The following is a 21,857-nucleotide window of genomic DNA, read 5'->3' as shown; positions in this document are numbered from 1 at the left end:
ATATTTTCATCCCAAATATTATATACTTCCAAATTTTAAAGATTCCAATACAGGGAATTATATAAATTAAAAATTATTCATCTATCTTTTTATTGACCCGGATTCAGTCATATATATTACATAAAAGCAAATTCTTCGATATTTCAGTTTTCATTCTTGGCTGTCTCATTTTTATCAGATCCGTCTACAATTGACTATATGATACCCTTCAAGATCGAAGGGATCATATATGCAGACGATTTAATTTAAAATTCTTATAAACTTACAGGTTTGCTGTGCTATTTTCAGTTACAAGTTTGTCGTGCTGAATATTTTGTTTATACAGCTGCAAAAGAATACAGGTGTTCGTCATGTGCGAAGGAGTGGTTTTCCCTCAGATTTCCCCTCGGGAATAAAAATGTCAACAGCTTGAATCAATTCATAGCGATAAAACTAAACAATATTAGTCTTATATGTCCTTATATCATTGAAATAATTAGTACTATTGTGGCGCCAGTTAATGTTGTTTTATTTTTTTTTATTAAATGCTTACCCTTTTGTTCTGTAATTGTCAGCTGATGGTGTTTACGATTGTTGAGGGAAAGAAGTAGAAGCGTAACAGGAGTTTGAATCCAACTTAATAATATGTGGGAACAACGTGATAATGGCACCCTTGTGAGATTAAAATCTGGTGAAAGTTTTACATTTTTCGAAGGTACAGAAGTAGGAACATAACAATAGTCAAGTTATTGAAATCCTAAAATAGTATACGATTGCTGCCAGGACTCAGGAGAGAACCTCGCTGACTGGCGTAGTTACCAACCCAGCTTTGCTTTTACGTTCTAGAAAACTTTAGCAAATAGGTGTGTGCAAGTGTCACAAGGACACTTTGTCGTACAGAGCCGATTATATTTTTATATATTCTATAACAATTAAATTATAGCCACATTGTACTTTGGAAAGTGTAAATTACTTGCGATCTAATACTGTGTTGCAGAACTTCCAGTGTTGGTGTTATGTTGCTATTTCTACAGACCATTTAGAATTCAGGTGTAGTTTGATTATTTTTGATTGACTGATGAATCATGAGCTATCATGGGCATGAATTGGTACATAATGTTCATGTGTGGATATGATATTTTATAACATTGCCGTATACATTTAATGATGACCTCTATGTAGGCGTTATACATTTTGAATGATTGCAATTTTTATTGCAATTTTGATCAAATATTCTTCTGGACGGGTAGAAATGTACCTGGTTGTTGGCATGTTTGAAAACAAAATCCCAGGTACTCTGTGTTGGCACTATGTGACTTTGTCAATGCTCAATATTCCTCACAACAATCTGATATAATTATATAGCTGTTGCTCCCTGGAGTGCTGTGCATGTAAAGATCACATTGTTTATATTTGTATTCTTCCCATTTGATACACCATGAGCAGCTACCACTAATACTTGGTACTTGGTACTTGTTGAAAGAAAGCAAAATGTAAGACCTTGTATATTTATTGATTTTATTTTATTTATTTACTTATTTATTTATTTATTTATTTATTTATTTATTTATTTATTTAACACCATGGCCAGTCTGGGGACACACCACAAATGTAAGTGTAGAGAAATTTATTCTGTTTGATGATAAAATTTAACCAAAGTTGACAAATTTATTAAAGCTGTATCTTCATTTAATCTAAGCAATGGGAAAAAAAAAAAAAAAAAAAAAAAAAAAAAAATTTCAAATTGCCAAAAGAAACCACTGGTAAATCATGGTGAAATAATTGTTTCATTGAAGTTTGTTCATGTATACTTTATCTTGTTTATATATATATATATATATATATATTTACATATATAGATATATATACATATAATATATATATATATATATATATACATATATATATTTATATATATTATATATATCATATATGTATATGTATATATATATATATATATATATGTATATATATATATAATATATATATTATATATATATATATATATATGATGTAAGCGGAATAGGAAACACAGGAGTCTTAGTCTTGAGTTTATTCCTGACTAGTTTCGCAGGTATGCTTTTTCAAAGCATATTCCTTTGAAAAAGCATACCTGCAAAACTAGTCAGGAATAAACTCAAGACTAAGACTCCTGTGTTTCCTATTGTCAGAATGTCTCAACATATATATATATATATAATATATATATATATATATATATATATATATATATATATGATATATGTATATATTCACTGAGTGGAAAGCTCACAGCCCCACACTTTTAGGCAAAACTAGTAGAGAATAAATGGAATATCCTCACTGAAAATGTGATTTCTAGCACAAATGTAAATACATTTAAAAACAGATATGGCCAGTTTGAGACTGACAGTTGAGAAGAAGCATCCCTTATGAGCTTTAAGCTCTCTTGCTCCTTTTGCTTTCACTAAGGTGAGCAACAGTCCACAAGCCCTCTCAAAGATCTCCTTAAAAAGAAACTTTAGACTGTTGTCGGTGCTGTATTAAGTGTATTCATAGGAAGGGAAGCTATGCTCGTGGTGACCCATCTTTGTATCTCACAACATCTAGTTTGTTCTTAAATTCATGTATGGTGTTTGCGCACACTATTGTTTTGTCCAATTTGTTCCAGACATCCACTACCCTGTGTGTAAAGCTGTTTTTTCAGATCTCTTCTATAACTGTTCTTTTTGAGTTTCTTACATCCCAATTTAATAAATCTTCTCAATCAAGGACTTCCATGCTTTTCATAATTCTGTAAATGGCCAACAGATCACCTCTTTCTCTTCTTTGTTCCAGGGTATGACTGTTTCTGTGTCACTGAGTGAAAGAAGTAGGAGGAGAGGAGGAGGTCACAGGCCATTAGTTTTCCAAATGTGAAAAGGTGTAAGAAATACAGTTGAAGTTGATAGAAATAGAAAAGTGACAATTCCTGGACTGGATGGGCCCAGTCTGGGAAGTGAGTGCCTGCCTCTCACGGCTTTCCATTTTGGGTTATCAGAGCTTTGTTGGCATTGCGTAATTGTAATATACAGGAAAAGAGCTACATGTTTGGGGTTCCGTCTTGATGAGACAAAAATAAAATGGATGTAGTAATGTTGACGTAGAAATAAGTGTATGTTGTGACTATAACTTGGGGAGAATTCATAAGTTCCATTTGATTTTTCCAACTTTTTGGGTAAATCAGTAGATGGAGAGAGAGAGAGAGAGAGAGATCTTGATCTAGGACCTTGGATGAAGAAACCAATTGCCAGCCCATTGAGCCTGTACCTCTGGGCAAAGATAGAGATATTGATGAGCTATGAAAAGTCCAAGTCCTCCTTGATGTCCATCCTACAGGACCATCACATGCAGATACCCATCAAGTCATCATATTTCAAATGAAAGTTTGCATCAGAGATATTTAACCAAATCCTTGGAAAATTCAGTACAAATCATCAAAATCAATACTATAGTGAAGAAATAGTTTTCCATATAGATGCATAAATACATGGAATAGCTTAGAAGATGATATAACCCAAGCTCAAACAATGCATGAGTTAAAATCTAAATATGATTGGAAGTCAAGGATGTAGATTAAGTTGGAACTCTACATGAATTGAGGCTAGGTATGTTAGAAAATAGGAGATGAGACCCAATGAGCTTTGCTCCTTTCCTGTATACTATGATTAGGTAAATGAAGTGGTTGGGAAGAGAAAAGACTGGAGTCTTATTCCGAGTTTTATTCTTGACTAGTTTTGATACAAACTTTTTCAAAAGAATATTGCTACAGGGCTAGAAGTGTATGTGTACATACTTTTCCGAATGTAAAGGAACTTATGTTACAATCACATGAGTTCCTTTATACTCGGAAAGGCATGCACGCATACATATGCACCACTTCTAGCCCTGTAGCAATATTCTTGTGAAAAAGCTTGTAGCGAAACTAGTCAAGAATAAAACTCGGAATAAGACTCCAGTCCTTCCTCTTCCCACCCCCTTCAACTTGTCAGAATGTCTCGACAGTTAGATAAATACACATCTCAGGACCCATGGTGTTGGTTTTTCTACTTGGTATGACTATTGTTTTTACTGTGTCACGTGTACACAGCTAAGTCTAATACTTTTACTTTATCACATATACACAGCTGAGTTCAGGTGTAAACCTTGATTGTATTGATTCAAATATCTGTGAAGGGATAGCACGTAGACAGAAATGGCGGCAGCAACTCCAGCAGTAGCACCAGTTGAGGCCTTGCAGCCAGCAAAGATTATGAACATTTGGAGACCTGGTAGTACTTCTTGGCTATAGGCCTGCCTTATGTGTGGCATACCCATTTATTTCCCTCCACAACCTGAAATCTCGTGTCAGATTTAATTCTTTCCATACATAACTCCTCCATCTTCATCTACTGTGCATGTAATATCAGGTATCTTTTGCTTTTAGATTCTGAAAAGAGAAGAAAATCAGGAGAGGCAGGAGACTGAGATTAATGTAATTGTAACTTTCTCTACTACACTTCATGGTGCGACATCATCACTACCCCTCTAAATGTGTCCAGTATCTTATTTTGAGGTTATGACAAATATTGAGTATTAAAGTGGAAACATGGTGGGAATAATTGTTGGGTTTGAATGGAGATTGCCACATCTTGAATGTTGTTTAATGATGCTCCTGTGTCATTAAGCTCAGTTTGGGAATGAGAAATCTTTCTCTAGTAATTTCTTGGCAAAGACATTTGTTCAATTCATGACAGTACAAGGACGAGTTTGATATGATTCCATGATTTTTTAACTCTTAGACCTTGCAGTAAAGTAAGTTTTGTGAAGAGGAAATCATAGATATATTTTTCTTTTAAAAACCTCCATGTATTTATATGTTATTTTCTTTGTATTTACCTTTTTTTTTTTTTTTCTTTTTTTTTTCATGTCCAAAGCATAATTTTGAGTCACATATCTGGGAATGGAAGGAATTGTGTTTGAAAGATCTAGTTCAGATTTTTTTTATCTATTATTTATTTATTTAATTTTTTCTAATTGTAATAGCCAATAAGTAATTGACAGTTGAATTTATTCCTTGTCTAGAGAATATTTGGTGGAACATAGCATTTATGACTTGGTCCTTTAGTATGTCTTGACTAAACAATATTGCAACCTGCTGTAAAAATGACAAGGGGTTTTGATTAGCAATTATTACAGAACATACCTTGAATGAAAAATGTTCACAGTTTTCCCAAAATGATTAGTAGCTGGTGGAAATTAGCAAAAAATCTTGATTTTTTTTCATAATCACATTTCTGCTCCTCCCCCCTCCCCCCATTTCTCCCATTTCTGTGGTCGTAAAGTTTTCATGACGTGGATCACATGAGGAGCAGGTCCACTTTTAGTATTCTACCAAATGTATATACAGACTTAATGCAACTGAAAGAAACATGTATACTTGTCACATAATGAAAGAAGTTGTTAGTATTAATGTGATCAGTTAACGATGATGCATTGTACAGTATCTGAAGCTATTTCAGGATGAACTGAAGTGAAAGGTATTCCTACCTTATTTATTTTACTTATAAAGATAGACTATAATATATCATAGACTGAAAGTGTGACCAATCTTAGTTGAAAAGTGAAGGATATCTTAACTATGGCTACCACAAGTCAAGAGAGACAGAGACCTCTTACATCTCAAAAGGCCCGCAAAAGACGAGTTCAAATGTGGAGCCCAGGTAGTACAGCGACAGGAGTTAGTTGGTCTTACCCTGTTTACTTGCTTTATTGTCTTTCCTCCCTCTCTCCCTCCACCGCTCCCTGCTTTCAAATTTGTCTCACATCTTGAACAAGATTCTGTTTATTGATTTATATAATATTTTTCTTCTTTTCAGTATTTATCATGTATAGTTTCTTTTACTGTTTTTAGTCATGCTAAAGATTGATTAGAGGTTTATACTGTAGATATTTGATATTTTTATGTTGAATATTTATTTGTTCCCAGTAATAAGAATATCCTCTTTTCATACTATTCCTATACTTATTCATATTTGTGATGTGTTTATTTGCTTGCAATCCCAGTTGATTATTATTAAAATTACCTTTTCTTCCAGACTAGATATTTTTAAGGACTGGTGTTTTTAGTTACCTAACAAAAGATTGGTTTAATTGTGTGTTTCAATATTTGTTTGCCATTCTGATGGAAATTACAGTATATGCCTGCATTTGATACTGTTTTGGCTACAATACTAGTATAAGATTTACAAAGAGTAGATACCTTGCTGCATTGCCCTTGACCTTAGTGGTGTGGTAGGATACAAGGATGGCCCTTCATCTATAAGGTGCTAAAGTGTGAAGGCTGTTCAGTGGATCTTAATTGTGATGGAAGTGGGTGTGTACTTTGATTCAGCCAACCTCTTTTAAGGGAGTGGGGTTCTTTGGTATATACAGTGAGTCTCATGGAGTCTCTTCAACTTCGATTACATAACCTTGTGATTCCCTTCTGTCCCAAACCAAGAGATCTCTGTCAATTTTGCCCACTCCTTTCAATGATTTGAACACTGCAGTCATGTCACCCTGTTTCCCATTATTCCTGTGATTGTGGGAATTCCACTGCCATAAGTTTTCTATTGGCATATCTGTAGAACAATAAGTTCATCTATACTTTTATCAGTAATGTCCTTTTAAGTTCTTTTATACCACTTCAGGTTGTGTTATTATTTATAGCTCATTTGTATTCTCAGTCTCTAGACCCTCATATCTCTATGGGAAGAAATATTGAACTGTTTTTGATATTAAAATCGTGTGTGACATTGCTGGGTTACTGACTTACAGTAGTAATAGGAAAGTAGTTACCACACTACAAAGTCTGTTGTGAAGATGTGAAAAGGTGAGGGAAATAGTTGAAGTTGATAGAGGGAGGTCTTAGGCCTGGTTTGGAGACGGTGTGTCAGCCTCTTGAGGGCCGCACCTTCAGATGGAGGTAGTTTTGATGGGTTTTGAAGACAGGTGGTGGGGAGATGATTCTCTGTGATGTTCATCTTGTAGAATCATCACTTGCAGGTGCCCAACATTGATATCTTCATTACAATAATTAACAATTACATCTAGAATTTATATTACCACATGCCTCCTATTCTTTCCAGTTCCCAATCTATCTATCTATATACCAAGGGCTTTTTCCCCCTTATAAAGGATGTAGCCAAGTCAAAAGGCAAGCACCTACTCCTACCCATTTCACCCCCATCCATCTTAGCTCCTCATGGGTGACAGCTCATCCCTGAATCCTGCCCACTCCCCTGGGTCAGAAGCAATGCAGCAAGACACAGCAGATCCACAGCAAGGCTACTTCATTTAATCAGTAACTCCCCATCTCTGTCCCCTCATGCAGAAAAAGAGAAAATGGGGAGAAATCCCTTCTGGCTGTATCAAAATATCATTCATACATAACCACTCCCAACACCCCCTATCCTTTACCCCCTCCTTTCTTTGCATCACCCTAAAGTGTCCCACTAGGATAATATTATCACTGTTCTCTCATTTTGCATAGGAGAAAAGATATGTCAAACAACTTTTCTTGGAATTCAGCTTAATTCCAGGCCTTCATCTTAGAGGGGAAATAACATGTAGCATGAAGTCTCAGTATTACAGTATCCATCAATATTTCAATCGTATAAGCAATACATTGCCTTAGGTCTCTCATACAGGAGACCCACTGGTCTCAGATAATTGGTAACTCCCCCCCAGATTGACCCAGAAATCACTCAGGGAAGAGATATTGTGTTGTCTGGCAAGGCTAGAGTAGTATAATGTGGTATTTGGTGTCATCTATGTGGTGATTGCATCTGGGGGAAGTTTGTTTCTGTAGCCAAGCCTGTTCTGTGTTGGTGCTGTTTTAAAACTGGATGGTGGCCTGATTGTGGTTCTTGCTTATTGTGAGAGACATTTCTTTGTAGGGCATCTGGGTGAGTTTGATGATCTGTTTCAGAGAAACCTTCATCCAGTCTAATAGGTTACCTTTAAGTCCTCCAGCTTGCTCAGATTTCCGTAGTAGTCAATTGTAAGGTGCCAAGTTAGAGGTTATATCTGGATCTACATACACATAGGTCAGGCTTGTCTATGTGGGTGTTCTTGAATCTTCATATAGCTATTTCTCTATTTTCATCAAAGTGGCAGTAGAAGATACCTGCACATAATTCCTCCACACTAGAGGGTGGAGAAGACTAGAAGACAGTTCTCCATCCCTCACACCCCAACTGGTTTATGAACATATGTAGTTGAAAAACATACATAGTGGGGAAATGTAAAAACATCTCACACCTATGAATAGTGATATGTTTAAATAACTTATCTCTTTATCATAGACTGCCATGAATATATTATGGTAACCTGGAAGCTATAAAAAGAAATGTACAAAAAAGTGAGAAGATCCACATATTTTTAATCATTATTTTGCCCCCATTAATTTTCTCATGTATATTGGAAATAATGTATATATATATATATATATATATATATATATATATATATATATATATATATATATATATATATATATATATATGTATATATACTGTATATATACACACACACACACATATATATTATTTCCAGAACAATCCCTTTTAAACTTTTCTTTCTCATCTCTCATCTTTTAAGTGTGTTCATTTCATGGATTTTTGTATCATGGTGTCACTGTTGAATTTTTATATTGCCCATATATCTTCTTCCTCCTTCCCCCATTTTTTTCTCTCCATTATCTAGTTTCCTCCACTTCATCCCACCCTCTCTCTCTGTTCTTATTCTTATGTACCCATGTTTTCTTACTTTTCTATCCTCATACTCCACCTCTCATAATTTCCCCAACTCCTTCACTTCTGTCTCATCTTTCATCATTGTATACTCAGCTACCACATCTCACAATTTCCAGTGTTTCTCATTAATCACCTCATTTGCCCAGTAGTTGTGCTACTTTCACTGCAATTTCTATTATAGGTTTTAGAACTCCAAAACATTAAAAAACATTTCAGGATAATGGTGACATGTTAGATACTAACAAATCCAACTTTGTGAATTTCCAGTTGCTCATTTACAGATGTGTCCTTTTTCAGATGCTTGTGCTTCAGTGTGTGTAGCATTGCATGGATTGTTTGTTTGTCCTAATCCTTCATGATCTTCACCTTACTGAGGGTCATATATAGATGTTATTACCATTACCTTGAGAATATCCACGTTTCCTTCCTCTTAACCAAGGTGTGTATATTTTAAGGAAGTACAGATTGTCTTATTATAAGAGGGCATTGTTCATTTTAGTGTTGATTTTTATTTTCATTTCAGTATTACATATATGTATACCTAGACGATTTTCATTCTTGTATGACATATATGTATACCAAGATGATTTTTCATTCCTGTATTACATATATGTATTCCTAGATGAGTGTACTGTATTGTGTTAAACACAGCAGCATACTGGTAAACAGTATCTATCATGCATGTTTGTTTAAACCAGATTAGAAGAAGCTTATGAAGCCTGATATGGTTTGTCTTCCCACCCTGAATTTCTTTTAGATGTGAAGTCCCTATTACTGTCTCATAAATCTTCTGTGAACTTTGGCAGAGGAAGGTGAAGAACTTAGTCATGACAAGCTCTATACTAAGGTCAACATTGAAGATGATCCTGATCATGAGTATGGAAATTGGCATCTGCTACCAGACCTACTACTGGAGAAAGTCTTCCAGCATCTTACAATTAGGCAGCGATACTATGCATCACAAGTATGCTACTAATTTGCTTGTGTAACCAAATATAGTATTAAGTGTATTTGACTCTATCTTTTATTTTTTATCATAGAATTTTGGTAACTATGCGATACAAACCTTGCTTTGCTTTCTCATTGTAAATATATAGTACCATGCACTGGCTGTCATGTCTCATACCTCCAAGGTTCAAGGTTTCGTACCCCTTGGGGATACAGGTACTCCAGGTTAATCCCTTCAATACAGGCCAAAATCTCGTGGGCAGCATTAGCTGCCAGACGTGCGATGTCGCGTCATAATACTCGCATTATAAAAAATAAAGTCACCGCTGTATTAATCATTTTCTCTTTCACCCGTGAATTTTGATAACCATAGAAAATATGATGAAGCCAGTTTACAGAGTATGGGGGTCACACAGGTACAACTACAATAAATATAATCAAGATGCTGACATCGGCATCCTCGCATACCCACTTCCTCCTCATGACGCCTACGTAGGCGTCACCGTATGGAAGGGGTTAAGAACAACTGGTTTAGGAAGGAACATTGGATTATGTTGTATTACTCATTTCTGTTTTCATGTTTCTTCACTGTGTGACTTAAGGACTGAACTGCATGCAGGAAGGTAGCTACAGTCATGAGGTTTTGTCTCACTTCATTTTAACTGGAGTGGGTGGGAGTGGAATTATGCCTTTTGACGTTGGCTACCTCCCTTGTAAGGGGGAAAAAGCCCTTGGTATATGTATGTATATTACAATTAAAGTCATTCTGTTGCTCAAATGACTTAGACGATGGGATAGTGATGTTAGTTTGTGGATGACACTAAAATAGGATGCCTCATTAGTTCAGGAGATGATGCAGAGATTCTGCAGGATGATCTTAACAAATTGTTCACATGGTCGGTGAAATGGCAAATGAACTTCAATATCTCTAAGTGTAGCATGTTAAACGTAGGACTACACAACCCCAAAAATAGATATAGCTTAAATAACACCCTTTTAGAGAAAATGGAGTGCGAGAGACACTTGGGAGTTCCAGTGAGTCTGGACGTTAAAACCAGGAAACAGTGCATTAGCGCTAGGAATAAAGCTAACAGAGCATTAGGTTTCATTGCTAGGATGGTAACGAATAGAAGTGCAGAGGTAATTATCAAACTGATAGTTAGACCCATCCTTGACTATGCAGTACAGTTTTGGTTTCCATCCTACAGAATGGACATCAATTCACTAGAATCAGTACAGAGAAGAATGACCAAAATGATACATGGACTCAGAAATTTGCCTTATGAAGAGAGGCTTAGGCACCTTAACTTACACTCTTTGGAAAGACACAGAGTGCAGGGTGATCTAATAGAGGTGTTCAAGTGGATCAAAGACTTTAACAAGGGTGATGCAAACAAGGTCATCATATTAAAACAACTGGGCAGGACTCGCAGTAATGGATTTAAACTGGACAAATTCTTATTTAAGAAGGAAATAGGCAAGAATTGGCTTACTAATTGGGTGGTCAACAAATGAAATAGACTTAGTAACCATGTAGTAAGCGCTGAAACTATCAGTTGTTTTAAGAAATGATTAGACAACTTTATGTATGGGGATGAGAGGTGGTAATGGATACAGAGCTGCCTAGTGTAGGCCTTATGGTGTCTTGCAGTCTCCTTCATTCTTATGTTCAAATGTTCTTATGCTCCTGGTCTCTCTTGAAGGAGACCCACTGTAAATACCAAAGTGAACAACAGGAAAGAGTCAAAAAATAATTCAGATTTTTAGATTGATCTTGGGTTGCCTTGACTAGTATTGATGATATTCTGGGTTGTACATGGCCAGATCTTCTTAGGAGCACAAAGCATAACTCTGTTTTTCTGTTTTGCACAGGTATGCAGAAGCTGGTATCATGCTTTCAACTTTCCAAGAGTTTGGTACACATTCATCATGCATGATGAACTCCTAACAAAACGCAAATACAATTACTATGCTGGCTGGCAGGTAAGAATGTAGATTACTAGTGTTAGGATATAATTAAAAGATTAAGAAAAGGGGAATGAGGATATTGTTAAACGATATGAAAAATGTGTGTATAAGAGAGAAAGAGAGAAAATTTAGAGTATGAGAGATAGATAGTTAAATGGTGAGAAAGTTTTCACCATACCTAGTTTTGAAACAGGTTGATATAAGTAGGAATAGGAAACTGAGGAGTCTTAGTCAGAGTTTGTTCCTGTCTAGTTTTGCATATCTGTGAAACTAGTCAGGAAAAAACTCAGACTAAGACTCCTGTTTCGTACTCTCCCTTATGCTTTCCTAATATATAGGTGTGTGTTCATGCTGCTGAAAGTTGAAAAAAAATGTATTTGTAAGAAGTGGAACAATTTATTATGAAAGATTTCTTTTAAAATAACGCCTACTTTGTTGAGTGGCAACCTCAAGTCTGAAAGGGTTAAACTATTTTGATTAAACCCTTCAACTTAGTAATGTGCTTTTCAGATTTTGATCTAGCTAACATCAGGCAATTTTATTCAGATATGGCTTAGCTGCCAGATTGAGTGGATTAAGAAGTAAAGCACAGGAAGGTGAAGACCTTCATTGTGAGGGACAAAGTATTGCGGAACTTAAGCTGTTGAAATCAGTGTTGTGATGGATGTGAACCGAGCTTAAAAGCTTGAATAGTAAAGTAAATATTTTAGAGCAGTATTCTATGTACAGGTTCATTGTCAGACATTCACTCCTTTAATATTTGTGTTATGGTTTGTTGCATTTGATGTCTGAATAGGAATAATCATTATTATGAGGCAGGCATTTCTGATAAGGATTTATATGTTTCTTGTAGAAACTTCTAGACCACTTTCGTGTGACTATCTTCCTCACCAAGAAGGGAGCCAACATACGAACTCTAATCTTCCAGCCAATGAGCAATTTGTTCAACTTATATGAATTCCTCAATGTGGCCTGCTACATGAAAGACAATTGCCCAGGAACCCTCGACAATGTCCACACCTTAAGGTTAGAGGCAATATTAATTTAAGCGTTATGAAATAGCTCTGGAGCATGGAAGGAACACTGGATAATTTTTTAATATGATTTATGATGAGGAAACTAAGTTGTGTAAGCAGTAGTTTGGATGATAGGAATATGGACAAGAGATGTATGTATTCAGTAATAACCATACACAAACTGCACAGTATTGGTAACACAGAAGAGAGAGGTGACTTGACAGTAGTGTTATGTTACTAAAGGGAGTAAATAAAAGTGACAAAGAAGATCTCTTGGTTTGAAACAAAAGAATATCCTGAAGTCGTGTGAACAACTTGAAGAAGATCACTTGTCTAAAGGATGTAAAAAAAAGCACAGTTTTCTATGTACAGTAGATGCAATAGTTCCTTGAGTAGTTTAGATAATATGGCTCAAATTAAATCCAAATACAGATTCAAAATTAGGTATGACTAAGAGAAATAAGGAGACAGGATCCTATGATTGTAACTCCTTTCCTGTATTGTGCTTTGGGAAATACACCGGTCAACAGACAAGTACACAAATAGAATAACAGGAGAGACATATCATCTGTTGACAAATATAAGAATAATATTGCATTATTATGATGAAAATCATTATTGAAAATCTTTCCTATCCTAGAATGGAATACACAGTGGCAGTATCCTGTTAGTTACCATATATACATATACATTATATATATATATATATATACATATATATATATTTATTTATATATATATACACACCAAAGGCTTTTTCCCCCATACAAGGGAGGTAGCCAAAAAAACAAAGGCATAAAAACCACTACCACTCATTCCATCCCCACATACTCCACTCCCATCCACCCCTCTTAAATTCAGCTTTAAGAAATGGACTGAAATATATGCTATTATTTGGTTATATACAATATTTTCCTGTTTCCTGTTGACAAGGGTTCAAAATGTCTCATGGAAAAATGCTTGTTACTGATATGGTAGAGTTGGTATAGTTGCTTTGGTAATGTTATCTTGTTCAGTATTGACTACATAGTTATATACAGTTAACACATTAAGACATTTCTTGGGGCACCCCTTCAAACCAGAGTCACACATCATTCATTTATGTTAGAGAAAATCTCCTTGTGAAGGAATGATGAACTACTTTGCTGCTTCTCCTCTTTACAGTCTTTTTTAATCAATTCTTTACCACTTCTAAGCCTCCACCCCTTCCTTTTCCTATTCTTCTGGGGTAGGGGGGAGAAGAATGCCATCACTGTGTTTCTGTGTTTTTATGATTGTTGAAAAATTACCAAATGGGGTGGAATGAGGGGACAAGGAACCCTCTTATAATTGTGTTGTTGAATGTACATGAAGATGAACGGGAGAAGATTTGTAGTATGTGAGAAGGATGGATGTGTAAGTATTGATTGAAACAAAACTGAAAGGAGAAGGTGAGTTCATCCTATGAGAAGTCAAGGCATCAAAGACGAGAGTGAAATAATGGGTGATGAATGGGAGTGGGTGGCCTGGGTGACTACTTCTCTTCTAAGGGAGCCAGCCCCTTATAAGGAGGAAAAGGCCCTTGCAATGTAGATTATCTTTTTATCATACATACATACATATACAGTAAGTCCTTGTTATATGGTACATATGCGTTCCTGAAAACCTTAACGCAAATTGAAATAACCGTATACTGCACCCATTATAACATGTAATAATAGGATATGGCAGACGTACTTTCTCCCTGCTCTTTCCTCTTCAAAATATCTAGCGGATACCGTATCTGCGAATTTTTCTTACAGTAAATAGAATCGAGGGTAGTAATTACCAAATACCATAACTGTGAATTTACCGGATAAAGAATTACCGTATAAGCAGGACTCACTGTACCAAAGGCTTTTCCCCCTTACAAGGGAGGTAACCAAAAAACATGGGCATAAAAACCACTCCCACCCATTCCATCCCCAACATACTTCACTCCCCTCCACCCTCTTTCCTTGTCATCATACATTGTTTTAAATTCTGAAAATGGTTCTATGCAAAAGTCCTCAATCTCCACCCATCCAGACAGCTTCACAAAGTCTGTTCACTGAGTAACTTATGGGTTGAACCAGTGGCCGCGACTTCTTTTCTGGTTGGTCTTCTGCAAGAGAGAAGAGGAACAGTAGATTGATTGTATCATCAACTGATTTATGTATATTTCAATCACTGTTTTCTTTCTTTTCCCACAGATTTCAGTTTGAGTGTCACATGAGCCAGCGTGCAGAGGAACTTGTATTTGGTACAGGCGGGCAGCTTCTGACAATGCTCAAGCGGGTTATGGGCATTCTGTCTGGCCTTCGAACTCTAGAACTACGAGATTTGCTCTTGGATGGAACAGAAGGACTACAGCTCTTGGATGATGTAGGTTTTTCTTAATTAGACTTATTTGTCATTAGTAATTCATTAGCTTTTAGAAACTTCTAAAATTGAGGTGAATGTGCTTTTGTCAGTATTAAAATAATTTTGTAATCATTAAACAAATGCAATCATACTTTATATCATGGTAGTGAGATTGTGTATAATAAATCCTAGCAAAAATGGGATTTCCTCATCTGATAGTAGCCAAAATTGAATTGATCTAAATCATAGTGAAAAAAAATCTAAAAAAAAAAAATCTTTCTTTTTTATTTTGTTTATTTCTCTATTTGAGGTTTTACAGAATCTTAAACAGAAAATAATTCTTCCTAGGTTTGTTGTGTATGCTGTGAAACTTTGAAGTCGTTGACTCTGATTAACGTCACCAAGTTGGGTCATACTTTACTTCATCCAGGAACCTTTATCAACCTTGAGACTCTCATTATATCGCCACAGGTAAGTGCTTTCATGACTTCATGTAATTTTTCTCCTTTGAATTTCAGAGTATTATTATTATTCAGTATGAGGATGGTAGAGAAACTGTTGGGTAGGCTAGATCAGAGAGTACTGAGGTGGTTTGGGCACATGGAAAGATTGAATAAGGAAATATTAGCAAAGAGTTTGGAAAGTAGATATGGATGGTATGAGCTTGAGAGGAAGACCAAAAATAATATGGATGGATAGGGTGAAGGGGGCTTTGGATGCAAGTTGAATGCCTGTTGAGCAGGTAAGAGAGAGTGCAAAGGGATGTTTTCATTAAATTATCTTGAATGGATGAGGAGAGTGATAACGAGTTGTCCCTGTCCCCTGCTGCTCTGCTTGGGTCAAAGGTAATACAGCCTTGTCAACCATTTATCCATTCAGAGTCATTTTGTGCTAATAAAATTTTCTTCCTTTATGCCTTTTCCTTTTTGGCTACCTCCCTTGTAAGGGGAAAAAAAGCCTTGGTATATGTATGTACAATTTTCTTTTTATTTGCTATGTTGCAGAATATAGGAGAGGACTTACTGGAACTGATTGGAAATACATCTCTCAAGGACATGCACATCATCCAGAACAAATATACAGAAAACGGAAGATCGCTCAACCCTAAAGCATGGAAAAGATGTCGTTACAACAATCCGAGATTGAGAATTCATTTGTGCTTAGAAGGGAGCTCAAAAAAGGAGATCATTTGGCAGCACAAGGCACCAGTCAAAAGTGTTGTGTATGATTCACCATACTCACAAGTGAGCTGATTAGACTTGTTTAAGCTTGATTGATGGATTGATTGAATTTTTTGCTTATTTATTTGTTATATTTTATCATATATTATTATATATTGATTTAATTATTTGGTTATTTATTTATTTATTATATTTGGTGAGTTGGACCAAGGGCATGGTTCATTAAATTCCACACTACAAAGTCCTCTGTAAGGGGCACCGTCCTTGCCTCCTGATAGGGGGGAGTTTGTGACGTTAAACCAAATCAATCAAATAATTTATTATATATATATATATAATATATATATATATATATATATGTATATATATATATATATATATATTTGCAAAGTGAGCAGGGAATTTAATGGCATGATACATCTTGGCTCCCATTGAAAGGGGGAGTTTGTGACATACTGAATCAGTATGGTGGGTCACCATGTAATGAAGTGGTGGGGGTAAACCAACTCTTGCTCTTGGGCCCTACTAGGTTTTGTGTTTTTTGACTTCTTCAATATGAGTCAAATACTCACACACACATTTGGCTGCCTAAGGGATGATGATTTGATGATGCATCACAATACACATGATATGAATATAAAGTTACAGTTGTAATACTTTTCTCTTTCACCTTGAATGTTGATAACCACAGAAAACACAATCAGACTTGTTCACATAAGAGTGGTGGACACTTGGAACAAACTGAACGAAAAAATAGTGTGCGCAAAAACCATTCATGAATTTAAGAACAAACTAGACACTGCGAGATACAAAGCCAGGACACCATGAGCATAGCTCCTCTTCCTGTAAAATACAACTAGGTAAATACAGAATATGAGTCACATAGCTACAAAATTAATATCATCAGGATGCCGACATTGGCACCCTTGTACACCCACTTGTGCCTCACGATGCTGACATTGGAATCATTGTATGTTAAGGGTAAATGCCAAGCAATGTTACAGGTTTACAATGTTACAGGTTTCATTGTAATATTTTTTTTTTTTTTTTTTTTCTAGGTCAAGGCACCAGTAATTATACAAATTATTGAGTTGTATAAGTCAGACCTGGAGGTGTACGCCCAAAAGCAATTGCCTCGTTTTCACATGGCACGGTAAGTAGCAAGTTTTTATCAAGACGTTAATTAATTTCTCAGGTTTTCTCATAGAAGATTTACATGTTGTTTCTTTTATACTCCCTGTTCATTTTTCTTGCTCTAACTCTTGGAATATTCATTTCTTTTGCATAGTTAACTTTGGTGTGACTAGGTGTAAGCTTTACATTTAATCTATGGTTTACTTGTAAATATTCATGTGTCCATAATTGCGATGGCTATGGCAGGTCCTTCCATGATCGAATAGATTCTTCGCTTCTCCTGTTGACGCGCCAGTGCCCATACCTGCATACCTTGGTGAGTATTGAAGGATTACATCAGTTCCTATTCAGGTATGACTGCATGCAGTTCTCTTTGTAGAGTAAGAGTTGCTGCCATGAGTTTCTCTTCTGGAAACCCACAATTGTACAGTAGCAAGCAATTGTTCTTGGGCTCTCCCGTGGAATTATTTGGGAAGAAAATTTAGGAATAGGGGCTGGAGGGAAGCAGTTGCCAGTTGTCAACTCTCCTTTTGTGAAAAACTGGAGGAAGATCTTGGGTCCAGTCTGGAGTGGGAGATCACATGAGAGATGATTGATGAATTGGTTTAACATCGCAAACTCACCCCTATAAGGAGGCTAAGATGGGTTCCCATATTACGTTTGTGGTTTCTCCTGGTATTTACCTAGTTGTATTATACGGAAGGGGAGCTATGCTCGTGGTGACCCGTCTTTGTATCTCTCAGCATCAAGTTTTTTCTTAAAATCTTGTATAGTGTTTGCACACACTGTTTTGTTGTCTAATTTTTTCCATGTGAAGTCATTTAGGTGGAAATATTGGGAGGGGGGGAGTGGTGCAAGAGTGGCAGCTCACACTGCTGCTTTTGTGTAAGCAGTTTCAGGTTCGGCCATCATGGATCCTTCTTGGGTTTGGGCTTCTTGGAAGTTGTTGTTGTTGTAGTTCCCTAGACTGTCTGTCCGAGCAGTCCCGTCTCCCCAAGGAATGCCACAGCCGAAACTGGGTTTTCCCACAAATCCTTTACAGAGTGTATGTTGTGTTGTTTGTGTGCATGATTGTGTATAATGCAGTCTTCCATTATGTGTTGTATGGTATGGGGTGAAGTCTTGGAAGTTGATAGGTTTGGAGTCTCAAAGGCAGTACATTATGCACTGTTAAGAGGATATTGGATGTGGATCAAGTAGCTGGTAGGGTAGGGGTAAATTCAGGAATAAAGTTGTGGTGATGGTATAAGTCTCCTCAATTTCCCTTGTGTTTAAATGTTATATTTATATTCCTTTTCTCATCTCTTTGCATCAGTCAGCTGGAGAGGACTACAGTTCATGGTTGTAATATACAGAACTTTTTTTTTTTTTTTTTCCCTTTCTCCAATAATGGGTTTCTTGTTTATGTAATATGAATATGAATATAGTATTAGCATTGATGCAGATTTGTCCTTTGATTTTTTTTGTACATTACCAATGCCTTTCCTTAAAATATGATCTCAAAAGGTACATTCTTTCCCCCAAGGTGATTCGAGAAAAAATATCAACAGCCACAGTACTTCTTCTGGCTCACACTGCAAAGAATCTTCATTACCTTTATGTGAGAAGAAATGCTTTGCTTCTAAAGGTAATTCAGACCTGGCTCCTTGTTCTAGTGTCCAGTTCAAGAACTGACCCATTTCTGTTCTGGAGATCCCCACTCATAGTTATCTAAATACAAAAAGGATTCTTCTGCCTTATAAGAGAGGTAGTCAGCCAAGGCATGCTCCCACCCTTCACCCATTGTTTTCCCTTTAATTGTAGCTCCTTATATTTATCAGAGACAGCAAAATATAGAAGTTAAGACTTTTGAACATGTTTATTTTTAGATGGGGCCAATGAGAAATACCTGTAAGTATTCATCCTGAATTTCCCTACTGCTTGTCGTCTTAAAAACCACTAATATCCTTGACTCCATTTGGTAGTGCGTAGACACAAGGAGCTGACCCTCAGTTTCAGATTTAGGCCCAAGATCTCTCTTTGAACTACGACTGTGTTTCCTCCACCTTTTCAGATAAGGATAATTGGTCTTTGGAACAAATGGAATAAATTTTTGTCAGACTCCAAGATATTATGGCTGTTGTGCCCTGCTGTAGTGCTGTTTCTCACTGCATTACTTCTGACCCAGGCAGTGAGTGGGTAGCAGGGATGGCCCTTCTTCCTCAAGGAGATAAAAGGGAAAACAATAGGTGTGGGATTGGTGAAGTATGAATGAAGGTCTTGGGTGATTACCTCTCTTATAAGGGGGAAGAAGCCTTTTGGTATACAAATACAGTTAATGTGATGCCATGAGACAAATTAATGCATAAGAATATTCCTGGAGAATGGGTGGCCCTAGTTTAGATAATAAATTATGAGTTATTGAATTAATTATATATGAATTCTTTTCCTATTATTTTTCTCTCGTTTCTCTTTACAGGCTGATTGGCCAAAAAATCCAGAGTGGACAAATGAATTCTACCTGTGGTTGTGCAAAAATGCCCGCTCCTATGAAGACACAGAAAGAGAAGTTTCACAGATCCTGGGGTATCGATGGCAATCCATGACGGACAAACAATTTAAGATGCTTAAACTGAATCTGGAGAAGAGGCATTACATGTTTTCATAAATAATTATGGTTTCACAAGTTATGGTGGGGGTAGCTGCATGATTGATCAATGTCTGAAGTCTTGTATGCAGAACAAGTTTTGAATTATTTTTGTTTATGATGTTTATGAATCATTTTCACCCTTGTAGAATTTCTAATATGAAAAATTATATCAAAACAAGTCTATTGTTTGTTCATTTTTACTGGAAGCATCTGGTATGCTTTTCACAGTAAAATGCAACTTTAATATTAATGCTGCAGTTGAAGAAGTACCTGTCAGGAACCATATATAAAGATGAAAGTGGCAGACTTGTTTTGTTGGAGCTCCCCTACCTTAACCTAAAACTGACGGACCTTTCTCAACTTGCCACTTCAATAAACTCCCATGGCCTCCTGAGGCTTCTATCCACAACCACCACAAGTCTTAAAAACAAATTTTTCTCCTTGTCAACCATTCGGTTGCCTCTGGTCTCGTGTTGGAGATCTGCAACCTCAAGGAAACTGGCTATGGCCAGCAATTCAGGCCACAGGATTACTCTGTGTGGTTGACAGGAGTGAAAACAGTGTAAGATAATGTGTTCTCTGTATTTTAGCATAGGAAAGTACAATATAGGTATTATAAAAGATTAGAAAAATTACTATTTTTTCTCCACACTTAAATTTGAAAATATGTTTTATATGGATCCATACTTACAGCCCAGATCTGTACTAATGATAAAAAATATTTACGTATGATAATTATTTTATATAATAGAAACCATAAAACTAGAGGCCAATAAATGTGTCCTCACAGGTAAATTGGTGAAAGTAAATGGAGAGATAATCTCGTGGAAAACAAGTACCAATAATGGTTAACATAGCATTGGATATATATGCTTCCATTGACATCACCTACCCAATTTTACATGTATTGCAGATAACAATGTTGATATGAAAAATTTCATCTTTGAAAAAGTCTTTTGAACTAGTCCCTCCCATTAGAGGAAACTTATCTAGTCATACAAGCAACTAGTTCAATTTTCAGTCACCTAGTTCTAAATGAAGAAACCTTTGGTTGGGAGATATAACAAGTGTAGTTCCACAGGGCTCCATTTTTGGGTCACTTGTTTATACAGTACATATTGATCTTGATAAAGGATAGAAATCTACAACAGGCAAACCCTGGTATATGATTCCATATGCAATAATTCATTTTGTGATACTGTATTTTGCAACCCGTTATAAAATAATGAGTCACTTTACTGCGCTTCTCCTTTGCCCTCTGTAGTTTCTGAAAAGGCAGCTGCAACCACGTAAGGAACCCATAGATCTAATAGTGAAGAGAGTTGGTTTTTTACATTAGTTGTTGAGCTGCAGAGGAGGATGTATTTTCCCGATTACTTGTGTATATACAAATAGTCTCTTGGCTCAGGAGCCAAGAAAAGAGGGAGGGAGGGAGGACTGGTCAATGGGAGTGGAGTATGTAAGGATGAAATGGATAAAAGTGGATTTATGACTTTGGCTACCTCCCTTGTAAGGGGAAAAAAGCCCTTGGTATATGTGTGCGTATGCATTAATGTATAAACATTGCTGCATTACCTTTGACCCAAGCAGTGGGCTGGGGACAAGCATGAACCTTTATCCTCAAGGGGCTAAGAAGGAACAAAAAACTGATACTGGATGACTGAAGAGTGGGTACATGCTTTGACAGGGCCACCTCCCTTATAAGGGGGGAAAGGGCCTTTTGGTATATGTATTTACTTAACCTCATCCAGAAAGTGGTGAAATGAGAGGAGCATTTATTTGATTAACTATTTGAGGTCACATGTAGCAGGAAATGGAGGAGTGGCGGTGAATTATAAAGTATGGA

At 36.3% G+C, this 21,857-nt stretch overlaps 1 protein-coding gene across 18 annotated transcripts; it reads left to right on the top strand.

The window, feature by feature from the left end:
* The first annotated feature begins 533 nt into the window (after positions 1-533).
* Positions 534-21,212, top strand: LOC143036511 (uncharacterized). 18 transcript variants are annotated; one of them, XM_076203952.1, is made up of 13 exons: positions 534-654; positions 5,499-5,699; positions 9,581-9,738; positions 11,595-11,705; positions 12,544-12,716; positions 14,917-15,088; positions 15,416-15,538; positions 16,072-16,311; positions 17,307-17,401; positions 17,629-17,698; positions 18,908-19,009; positions 19,436-19,552; positions 19,841-21,211. In XM_076203952.1, exons 2-13 carry the CDS (start codon positions 5,618-5,620, stop codon positions 20,027-20,029), a joined length of 1,632 nt encoding a protein of 543 aa, XP_076060067.1. In that variant the 5' UTR covers positions 534-654; positions 5,499-5,617; the 3' UTR covers positions 20,030-21,211. The 18 variants fall into 18 exon arrangements, with proteins under 18 accessions (XP_076060067.1, XP_076060072.1, XP_076060075.1 ...); XM_076203960.1 differs by lacking the exon at positions 5,499-5,699 and adding an exon at positions 9,072-9,213 and having other exon boundaries at positions 548-654; XM_076203951.1 differs by having other exon boundaries at positions 551-694.
* Positions 21,213-21,857: the final 645 nt, after the last annotated feature.

This window comes from Oratosquilla oratoria, chromosome 20 (genome assembly GCF_046742065.1).
Source record: "Oratosquilla oratoria isolate Oo_2021 chromosome 20, ASM4674206v1, whole genome shotgun sequence".
Lineage (NCBI taxonomy): Eukaryota > Metazoa > Arthropoda > Malacostraca > Stomatopoda > Squillidae > Oratosquilla > Oratosquilla oratoria.
This window is presented reverse-complemented; position numbering and strand designations above follow the sequence as displayed.